Source organism: Castor canadensis, chromosome 11 (genome assembly GCF_047511655.1).
Source record: "Castor canadensis chromosome 11, mCasCan1.hap1v2, whole genome shotgun sequence".
NCBI lineage: Eukaryota > Metazoa > Chordata > Mammalia > Rodentia > Castoridae > Castor > Castor canadensis.
The window spans coordinates 47,875,453-47,887,541 of record NC_133396.1 but is presented as its reverse complement, the minus strand read 5'-3'; the positions used below and the strand labels follow the sequence as shown (position 1 = coordinate 47,887,541).

The following is a 12,089-nucleotide window of genomic DNA, read 5'->3' as shown; positions in this document are numbered from 1 at the left end:
GTATATTTGAGGATTTGTCAAACACAACCTATTCAAAGAGGTGGTGAAAATCTACTTTGTGAATGGTACACCACGGGCTACATATTAGTACAACAAAAATCCAATGATCCTGGTGATTGATTTACAATCAATGCCAGTGTAGATACCTGTTACCTCCTGGGCTCTTGGATATCTCTGTGTTTAGACAATGAAACATCCCTAATTTCAAAGCCAGTACTTCTAGTGACAGACCCCTTACTCTGGAATACTTTATCAAGATTTCAGAATGCTGTCTTTAACTTAGAATGCCTAATAAGATGAGTGTGCAATTCTGGTTGTAAGGTCCTTCAGAGCAGGGAATATGTCTTAGGTGTTGAATGAGAGGAGGAATTAACTGCATTTTTACCATTTCTATGATTTCTCTGTAAGGCATAACGGACAGTGGGCAATGGAATATGAACTTGAATTATGAAATAATCAAATCTGAGGTGTTTGCATGGTGGTGCTGATGGGAAGAGTGAGCACACTGATTCATAGATTGCTCAGTTCTTAGTCATGAGTGCCTGGAGTGAATAACTGTTAATTCCATTGACAAACAGGGAGTTTACCCCAAACTATGGGGTGCCTCTCAATTTTGTAAAGTCAGGCAAAGAGCCAGCTTAACTCTTGAGTAAAATAAGTTAATGTGAAAGGTCATGATACACAATAGCTGTACTAATAATTCTGTATTCTTCTCCCTTTTTTGCAGAAGCCATGAGAGAAGAAAACCAGTCTTCTACCACATATTTCATCCTGCAGGGAATTACCAGGCAGCAAGAACAGGAAGATTTGTTTTTCATCCTTTTCCTGTTCATTTACTCCATCACATTGATTGGAAACATGCTCATCATCCTAGCCATTCTCTCTGACATTCATCTTCATAATCCCATGTACTTTTTCCTTGCCAACCTCTCTCTTGTTGACATCTTCTTCTCATCTGTAACCATCCCAAAGTCACTGATGAACCATCTCCTGGGTAGTAGAGACATTTCCTTTCTTGGATGCCTGACACAGATGTATTTCATGATAGCCTTTTCTAACACAGATAGCTATATATTGGCTGCAATGGCAATTGATCGAGCTGTGGCCATCAGTAGCCCACTTCATTATGCAACAATTATGAGCCCCCGGCTCTGTATCCTGCTTGTTGTTGGGTCTTGGGTGGTTGGAAACACCAATTCATTTCCTCATACTCTACTCACAGCTCATCTTTCCTTCTGTGGCAGCAAGGAAGTGGCCAGCTTCTACTGTGACCTTGCCCTTCTGCTCAAGCTCTCCTGTTCTGACATCTACTTTAATGTGAAGATAATGTTTCTAGGGCTTGTTGTTTTCTCTCTGCCATTCCTTTGCATAATTATCTCCTATGTTCAAGTCTTCTCCACAGTCTTACGAGTTCCATCCATGAAGGGCACACTCAAAGCCTTCTCCACCTGTGGTTCTCACCTGACAGTGGTTTCTTTGTATTATGGGACAGTTATGGGCATGTATTTCCGACCTCTGAGCAGTTACAATCTAAAGGATGCAGTGATAACTGTGATGTACACAGCAGTGACCCCAATGTTAAATCCTTTCATCTACAGTCTGAGAAACCGGGAAATGAAGGCTGCTCTAGGGATACTCTTCCACAATAGAACCTCTGTGAGATCACTGTGACATCATATACTGGGTACTATGGTCACCAGTTGGGAAATGTTTATAGATCCAGTGATTCTGTCAGCTCCTTATAAGAAGCTTTCTTCCATCTTTCCAGCCTGAATTTCCTTTTCTTAGAAATCTTGTAATAGTTTGAGGAGACAACTCATTGAAATTATCACTTTCAACACATTTCCACTCCTTTTGGCAGAGTGGCACCACATGGTATTGGGTTTATGTTCCACCTATCCTATGGTCTAAAGAGTAAAGTTTGGAAAGTCTCAGCTTTGACTTCCACTTCCACATATTAGGAAAAAAGTTTTCCTGACTTGTATCATGGGGCGTGGTCACCATAGCTCATGCTTCAAAGACTAGAAGTCACTCCTTGCATGTCAAATTTACTATCATGTTGATTCACCCCTACTAGACTTGTACACCTCTGTAGCCAAGACTTATATTAACACATGACTCCATTCACAATCTTTGCTGTGTAAAGTGAACCCAAAAGCTATTAATGGAGGTGCAATCAGTGAATGAAAATATATTTATAAAATGTAATCAGATAATGACGCACAATAAACAGGCTAGATATATTTGCTCATTCTCAAAATCTTTAAATACTCTGACCCAGCATCCCAGATGTCAAAGCCAGGATGTGGTGGATCCTCCCAGGTGAAATTCCTGATTTCCTTTGGTCTTCTGGTAGGAGCTGTGATCAACTGTGCAGATAATATCAGAGCCAAAATCTTTACATCATGTCCATGAAGGGGATTAAACTTAACAAAAGATGTGAATGACCTCTACAAGGAGAATTACAAACCCCTGAAGAAAGAGATTGAGGAAGACTACAGAAGATGGAAAGATCTCCCATGCTCATGGATTGGTAGAATCAACATAGTAAAAATGGCTATAGTACCAAAAGTAATGTACATGTTTAATGCAATTCCCATCAAAATCTCAATGACATGCACTACAGAGATTAAAAACAATCTACCCTAAAGATCATTTGGAAACAGAAGAAACCACGAATAGCCAAGGCAATACTCAGCAAAAAGAGCAATGCTGAAAGTATCACAAAACCCAACTTCAAACTATATTACAGAACCATAGCAATAAAAACAGCACGGTACTGGCACAAAAACAGACATGAAGATAGTGGAACGGAATAGAGGACCTGGATAGGAATCCACACAGCTATGCCCACCATATTTTTTACAAAGGCACCAAAAACATATGACAGAGAATACACAGCCTCTTCAACAAATGTTGCTGGGAAAAGTGGTTATCTGCCTGCAGAAAACTGAAACTAGATTCATGCCTATCACACTGTACTAATAACTCAAAGTGGATTTAGGACCTTGATGTCAGACCCAAAACTCTGTAGTACAGGAAATAGCAGGGAATACTCTGGAAGCAATAGGTATAGGGAAAGAATTCCTCAGTAGAACTCCAGCAGTCCAGCAGCTAAGAGAAAGGATTGACAAATGGGACTACATGAAATTGAAAAGCTTCTGCACAACAAAAGAAATGGTCTCTAAACTGAAGAGACTATCCCCAAAGTGGAGAAAATAGTCACTGGCTATATATCAGAAAAAGGACTGATAACCAGAATATACAGGGAGCTCAAAAAACAAAACTCCCCCAAAATCAATGAACCAACAACGAAGTGGGTAATTGAACTAAACTGAACTTTTTCAGAGGAAGAAATCCAAATGGCCAAAAAACACATGAAAAAATGCCCACCATCCTTGGCCATAAAAGAAATGCAAATCAAAACCACACTAAGGTTCCACCTCACTCCTGTTAGAATATCTATCAACAAAAACAAATGTTGGTGAGGATGCAGAGAAAAAGGAGCCCTCGTACACTGCTAGTGGGAATGTGAGGTAGTACAACCACTTTAGAAAACAATATGGAGGCTTCTTTAAAAGCTAAACATAGATCTGCCATATGATGCAGCAATACCACTTGTAGGGATATATCCAAAGGAATGTGACTCAGGTGATTACAAAGGCACCTGCACACCCGTGTCTATTGCCCCACTATTCACAATAGCCAAGTTATGGAATCAGCCAAGATGCCCCACTACCGATGAATGGATTAAGAAAATGTGGAATTTATACACAATGGAATTTTACTCAGCCACAAAGAAGAATGAAATTTTGCCATTCACAAGTAAATTGATGGAACTAGAGAACATAATCTTAAGCAAAGTTAGCCAGGGTCAGAAGGCTAAAAATCATGTTTTCCCTCACATGCAGATTTATAGACCTAAAATAAATGCAGTAATATTATTAGACATGGGTCACACACTAAGGGGAGAATGTGTACAAGAGGAATACGGAAAGGGAGGGAAACCTAAAACTTGAAAGTGTTTGATGTGCACACTGTAGAGGAGCGAATAAAGTAATAGTTAAACTGACAGAGGCCACTATGGGAAGGTGACCAGGAAGTAGTGAAGAGGTCTGGTAGAAATGAATCAGTTTAGGTTGTAATACACATGTGCATGGAATCAATGCTAGGAATCTCTCTGTATGGCTATCTTTATCTCAAGCTATCAAAAATGCTATGTCTTTATTGTATTCTTTTATGTTTTCTCTTCAACAATACTAGAGAAGCCAGAACAGGTTCTGCTTGGAAGCGAGGGGGTACAGGGGTAGGCTGGAAGGGGGAGAGAAGGCCCAATGTATACACATATGAACAAATATATAAACAATTTAAATAAATAACAAAATTGAAATGCGCACACACAAAAAAAGTATTTGGCCTCAAAAAGAAAAGTCTCTGATCCAGGGAGATCTTTGTGCTTATTTCATAGTTAAACTAGAGTGTCCCGAAAAATCATAAAACTCTCCTATAATCTTACTAAAATGGCAGTGATCATTAAATTTATTCCCATTTGAAGAAGTAATATTCTGTTTTAAGTAATGAAATAAAGTCCTCATTTAATTAATTATAACATGAAATAAAGATATAGTGACAAAATTGTAATATGCCACACAATAAATGAAGAAGGTAGGCATGGTGACAAACACCTGTAATCCCAGCACTCTGGAGGCCAAGGTAGGAGGATCTAAGGTCAAGGCCAGCCTGGGCTGTGTAATGAGACCATGCCCAAATACATACATATATACATGCATACATACATATATATATATATATATATATATACACAATATTTTAAATGAAGGATGCAGGGAAACCATCAGGGATAATTCAGAACCCTGAGATTAGCAACAGTAATGCTTTTGTACACAAGATATGGTGGGTCATGGTGGGTCAACACAAAAAGAGAATAAGAGAAACAGACACAGAGTGAAAGAGAAATGTGCCAAGCCAATTGACTGGCACAAGTTGCAAATTTACTTAAAGATGAAGGAACCTCTAATTAGCACTTGAGAAATAACATCACTTCACTTTCTTACCTCATTCCAAATTCTTGGCAGCTCTACATGGACTAAGCCCAATTGGAAGGCAGAGGACAAGGCAGCTCATTGCTGGGTTCAGATAGGTCAGCTTCCCTGGCCATGGGGGTCTCAGGGAGAGAAGACTGGATCTGGGAAAGCAGAGGGAAACTATCCAAGACTCCACCTGCTGAAACTGAAGGCAAATCCTTGTTTTGCTTTGAAGACCAGGGCTTCCCTAAAACAAAAGGGAAAATGCAAATAAAATAAAGGTGATTACTTTATGGCTGCAGAGTCCAGGTAAGTCCTAGGCTAGAAATCGGGTTTGAACTGTGATTCATTTGACCTGCCATCTGGTAAGCTGTGAAAATGCATAAAATAATCTATCTTGCTCTTTTGTCTAGTATAAAGGCTTGTGTGAAAATACTCGACTCTCAATGAGAAGGCAAAGCAGGTCCTGTCTGGGGGATTGGTGCCAGTAGGTGGTGGAAGGATGTAAGAAAAAGGTGCAGGAGGGTGAATATGGTGAAAACACTATGTACACATGTATTTAAATGGAAAAACTGGTTCTTTTGAAACTATTCCAGGAATGGGGGAGGGGAATAAAAGGGAATGATGGAAGGAGTAAATTCAGCTATGACATTTTGTAAGAACTTTTGTAGATGTCACAGTGTACTCCCCAGTACAACAATAAGTTAAAAAATGAAACACTGGAAGGAGCAAAAAGATAAATAAATAAATAAATAAAAGACATCTCACCTTCTCTATAGATCCTGCCCAAACTCAATAAAAATTTTTTTTTAATATTTCAATGTGAAAAAAAGAAAACACTCAACTCTAAACCTTGGCTTTGTTCTCAGCTAAATAAAAAAATGTCCTCAAAACAAAATATTACTTTTATATTTTATGAAGTGTAATCTTTAATCTCCTAAGAACCTTTCAGGCATGTTAAACCACTGGGCTCAATGATTACTGCTGAGTTGCCTGAATAATTATTTACATATATACTTCTGGTTTCCAGAACCATAGGTACTATATGCTCTCTTATATAGCTTTCATGCCCCAAAATTTAACTCATTTTCCCTTTCTTCTTAAAGAAAAGTTAAGTATCTCTTAAATTAAAATTTGAGGGTCTATGTCTTTTTATATATGGCAGTTTATTTTATTTGAAATAGTGACTTCCACTTTGCAAAAATTCTATTAGTGGTTATCTAGTTCACTAGTAGAAATACATATTTAAACCTTTATTTCTCTATATAGAACATCAAGAACAAAAAAATATTTAAGAGCCCTTTATGTGGCACTCTCTTCAAATTCATATTCTTCTAAAATTATTCCGAGATTAAAATATAGGTTACTCACAGTATTTAAATGTTGCCAAAAATGATCTAAATGGATATAGAATGTCTAGTTGTGAAAATTTCCTCTTGAAACTGCAGTGTTTCTTAGGTATTTTCTTTCGGTATTGATCTCTGGAGAAATATGAAGCAAATTTGAACTTCTATTTCCTTTTACATAATCTCCATTGACATTTTCTGAAAAATGACATCCTATTACTAAAATATAAAAATATTGAAAGGATATATTGGGGGATATTTTCAAAAATTCTTCAGAATGTAGTAATGCTTTTTAAATTTTAATTTTTTTGCAGTACTGGGGTTTGAGCCAATCTACCAACTCTATTTTTGTGAAGGACTTTTTCAAGATAGGGTCTCATAAACTATTTGCCCAGGCTGACTGACTTCAAACCACGATCCTCTGATCTCTGCCTTCTGAGTAGCTAGGATTACAGGCATAAGCCACCAACTCCCAGTTAAATTTAAATTTGATTTAACTAGCACAAAAAACATACAAATTGTACATATTAATGGGGTAACAGGTTATGATTTGATCATGTATACATCAAGTAATATTTAAATCAGATTATTATTCATAAACAAATATTTAAAGGGCAGCAGTATGAAGGATTGGCGAATGCACAATTTTCTTTGATGGCTCATCAAGAACCTAAGTTAGAATTGTCTGAAAAATGTAAAGCTGTGGGCAGAAAATAAAAATTTGATATAGTCACAGTTTTAAAAGATATAGAAATTTTCAGCATTGCTGTTAATTTTATGTTTCATCTTTATAATATCATTTTTCCATATACAAAAGCTAGACCTGCTGACTGTTAATAACATAGAAAACATAATAAGCACAAAAAAGACAAAATCATCCACATTCTCAAACTTCCTCTGCCATACAACCACTATTTGCATTGTGGGCTACATTCTTTTAGTACTTTTCTTGCACATTTATGTTTCTCTTTTCTTTAGAAAAAATAGTGCTGCAATGAACATGGAAGTATAATTATCTCTTCAACAAATTTATTTCATTCCCTTTAGATATGTACCCAATTCTGGGATTTCTGGCTCACATTGTAGCTCTCACATGGAGGAACCTCCAAACTGATTTACACAAATGGCTATACTCATTTCCAGTCTCTCCAACTATGTGTAAGGGTCCTCTTTTCTCCACATCCTCATCACCACCTCTAATCTTTAGCAATTTTAGTACTTACTTTTACTCAGGTGAGGAGATATCTCAATGCAGTTTTGATTAGTGATAATGAGCATTTTTTTCCTTATGATCTTGAATTTTTGATTCTCTGTATTATTTTTCATAGAACTTTAATTATGCTTTTCTTCTTTTTTGGCTGGTTTCTTTCTGTGGAACTATTATTATTCTTCAATTACAGCTCACAATCCCATCAACATTTCTCGGTTTACCTATTTAATCTTTTCATGAACAAAAACACTTCTGAATTGTCACGTATGGTACATTATTTTCTGAAATCTCAACTCTGCCTCAATTACAATTTAAATCACTTCACTCTATCTTATTAATTTCTGTCTTCTTCCATAGCAATTTTATTTTCATCCAATTTCTTTCTTTATACTTTCTTTTTTTTAGTTGACAAACATTTTTATTTATTTTATTTTTATGCTGGGGGGATACATTATCACATTTACAAAGGTTCTTACAAAGTATCGACTATATCATATTTGAATTCACCATCTCCACTACTCTACAATTCCTGGAACAGTTTCAACAGGTATCATTTTTGCATTTACATACATGTGTATACATTATTTGTCCCTTTATTCTTAATGTCTTAAAAATATGTTAAAGATAATTTTCATTTTTTCTATTCCCTTCTTAAATTACCTTTATGTTTTCCTTCATAATGCTTAAGATATTATTTGCATTCATTTTCTTACTATGAAAATATATTTCATAAAATGTTACTGTTTCTAAAAGGTTATTCAATGTGAAAGGATTAACTAAGTCTGGAATTTGCCAATAGACAAATAAATTCAGCCTCTATCAAAATCCAAGGGTTTTTCTGTTTGATAGGAAAGGGACACTCAACATTTTTTTCTCATAAGCTAAATAAATATTTGGCATTGACCATATAAAATATTTGCAAATATGTGAGGGATAAAGCATTGTTTTCATATTGATATCTTCTATGCTGTTGAATAATTTCTTACCTTTCATGTGACTCAGGGAAAACATGGAAGTAGTAAGAGGTTCTGAGAAGGATCCCAAGACTCCAAAGTCCAGTTCTTAGACTTGAACCCAGTCCCAATCCAACCATGGTGAAAATCAGTGCTAGGAAAAACCCCACAACACCTGTATGGTCAGACCAATACCCATGGTCTGAGCCTGTAAAGTTTTTTTACTTTTATTGAGTTGTTTAACAACCTCCACTACCTTCTTCCACTGCTCTGTGAAGTGGAGTAGCATGGCAGGGAGTAAGATTGCACCTACTGAACACTAGGGCAGGAAAGTTAACAGAAGGCTTCATCTTAGAGTTCAGGGACAGCCCTGTTACAGTGATACCCAGCATACGATAGAAATGGAAATCATCCAAGGTAGACCAACTCACAACAGTTCCTCTGACCCAGCTGTGACATAGGTGGAGAACTTCATTTTTTTTTCAAAAATGGGAGTCAGTGGGGGTTACAGATCTGAGTTTGGCCATAAAAGTTCCAGACATGGAGTGGGCCTAGATAAACCTTCCCTCCTTTTCCTGTACTGTACAGGTCCTGGAAGCTGTGAGACTCACGTGCAACCCAGTTAAGCAGGAAGCTTGATGTCCAAGGGACTATCTCCACCACCAACCACCCAACCTCAGGCAGCACAGCCATCACTAAGACAGTGCTCATATACCAGGCTCTAGAGCTGGCCAGTGCCTGGAAGAATCATCTCTCCAGAGGGACAGACTGATGTTTCAGCATGTATCAATGACAACTGTGTTATTGGTACTAGTACACTCCTGAGACTACAGGTCTTTGTTGCTATGTGACTTGGATGCAATTCAGCTCATCACTGCTCTGATGACCAAGGATCTGCCCTAACCTCAACCTTAAGCAGAAAAGGGTGATTCATGGCCTCATTCACTAGGAGTAGGTCAGGGTATTAATAAGCACAAGATTTTGCTCTAGATAAAAGTGGGATCAACAAATCCTAATAATCCCTATCTCTAGTCCTGCCTATAGACAGAGTCTCTATAACAAAGTCAGAGTCAGGGGAAAATATACAGTCCCATTCTATTGTACTTCAATTCCAGCAACCACCTCCTGGGTCTGTATGCAGCAATCTTGTCCCATGAATCTACTTCAGTGATAGGAAGCCCACAGAAGCATGAACCTTATTGCTAACCTAGTGTTTTGTTAGTCATCATGATCTCTGGGTTTAGGGTATCACACACCTGGAAGTGTTTGCGGGCAGAAGTATGGCATAGGAGTCTGTGGCTATTCCATTCCTGGTGACTTTGTCCAGAGCCAGACAAATTCCTGCAATTCCTGTCCACAGAGTGAGAACTGTGAACAAGGTATCTATCTTGGCCCCAGGGAGGGGCTTGTGGGGACAAGCTTGTCTTGATAGATACTCTCTGATTCCTTTCTAAGGAATACAAAAATGCTTAATTTGGGAGAAATCTTGGCTTGAATTGCCCTCTAGTTCTGAAGCACTGACAACACACCAACTGCAAACTCCTCACAAATCTGCACCTGGGCTCAATCCAGTACTGAAAAGTGGAAGAGACTACAATCGATGAGAAAATAAGCAATATGCTTAGAATTTCTGGAAAGACAGGCACAAACAAAGCTTGACTGAAATAACTACCTGTCCCTTCAGTGCCCACATGGTGAATTATTAAGAGCTTTCAGGAAACCATGACCTTATCTAGTACTCCAAATAAGGTGTCAGAAACTATCCAGGCAGTAATCAGTATGACAGAACTAAAAAGGAAATTTAAAACACCTGTTTTAAGGAAACTCAATGACCTTGAAAAAGCACAGAACAATGTTTAAATACTCTAACAGAGAAACTTCACAGAGATAACAGGGATTAAAAAAGTCAAACTTAAACACATGACCTGAGAAATACACCCAGCAAAATTAAAAATGTGATCGAATGCTTCAATAGTGGGATAGATGAAATGTAAGGAAGATATTGAACTGAAAGATGGGTTATTTAAAAATGCACAGTTAGAGTGGAATAAAGAAAAAGAAGATGTATGAGGAAACTTTATAGGGACTATAAGACAGTTTTCAAAATTCAAATATTTAGATGTTTGGGGTTTAAGAAGAAATTGGCAATGAAAACATAGTGGAAAGCTTATCCAAAGAAATAATAGAAAAAAACTTCACAAATCTAGAAAAGAATTCAAATATCCAAATACAGGACATGTTTACTACTCAAATTTAACTCAATGAAGTCTACCCCAATATATCTTATAATCAAGTTCTCACAGGTGACAAAAAAAAGATACAAAAAGTTGCAACAAAAAACAAACAAGGCATAGGATTATGTGATAGTTTGCCTAACAGCAGACATCTCAGTAGGAACTATACAGGCCAGGAGAAAGTGACATTAATATTTCACAGTATTCAAGGAAAAAAAACTGTCAACCAAAAGTTCTGTAACTAGGAAAGTTATTCTTTAGAAATGAAGAATGAATAAAGATTTTCCCAAACAAAAGCTTAGGAAATATATCTCTACCAGACCTAACTAAAAATGCTATAGAAAGTTCTTCAAACTGAAAGAGAGATGTTAATGAGAAGAAAACATATAGAAGTACAAAAGTTCTTAGTAAGATTAATTACAGAACAAATTCAAAATTCTCTAATATGGTAACTTGTACCCATTGATCAATCTTTCCCCATATTTAGCCCTCTTATCCCCATGACCTCTAGTAAACACCCTTCTCATCTCAACTTTTATGAGATCATCTCTTTTAGTTTCCACATGAGTGCAATTTTGTGGTACTTAGGGCCTGGCTTTTTTTCTTAGCATAATTATTTTTAGTTTCATCCATGTTAGAGCAAATGAAAACATTGCTTTATTTTTGAAAGCTGCATGGTAAGTCTTGGGGTATGGTTCAAGTGTTAGAGAACCTGCCTAACAAGCCTGAGTCCCTAAGTTAAAATCCCAGTACCACCAAAACAAAATTCTGCATGTTATTTCATTACATATGTATACATTTTCTTTATCCATTCCTCTGTCCATACACCCCTAGCTTGTTTCCATTTCTTGACTATTGTAAATAGTGCTTCAGTTCACATGAAAATTTAGATACCTGTTCAACATACTGATTTAATTTCTTTTTGATGTATAACTAGTAGTGGGATTTCTGGGTCATATGGCAGTTCCATTTTTAAGACTGTGCTTCACAACTTACACATACCCTCAAATGACTATTCTATTTTAAATTAGTTTTTAATATATTATTATTGTTGTACTGAGGGTACATAGTGACATTTACCAAAGTTCTTACAATATATCATAATTGAATTCACCCCCTCCATCATTCTCCTTCAGTTCTCCTCCTCCCATTCCTGGTACAGTTTCAACAGGTCCCATTTTTCCACTCTCATATGTAAGTACACAACATTTTCACCATATTTGCCTTCCTACATACTCTCCTTATATGCTACCCCCTCCCACTGGTACCAACCCCCAGACAGGACCTAATTCACATTCTTT

At 37.0% G+C, this 12,089-nt stretch overlaps 1 protein-coding gene across 1 annotated transcript; it reads left to right on the top strand.

Annotated features, from left to right (window-relative positions):
* The first annotated feature begins 732 nt into the window (after positions 1–732).
* Positions 733–1,671, top strand: LOC109674134 (olfactory receptor 1A1-like). Its single transcript, XM_020151197.2, has one exon. The coding sequence runs from the start codon at positions 733–735 to the stop codon at positions 1,669–1,671; it is 939 nt and encodes a 312-aa protein (XP_020006786.2).
* Positions 1,672–12,089: the final 10,418 nt, after the last annotated feature.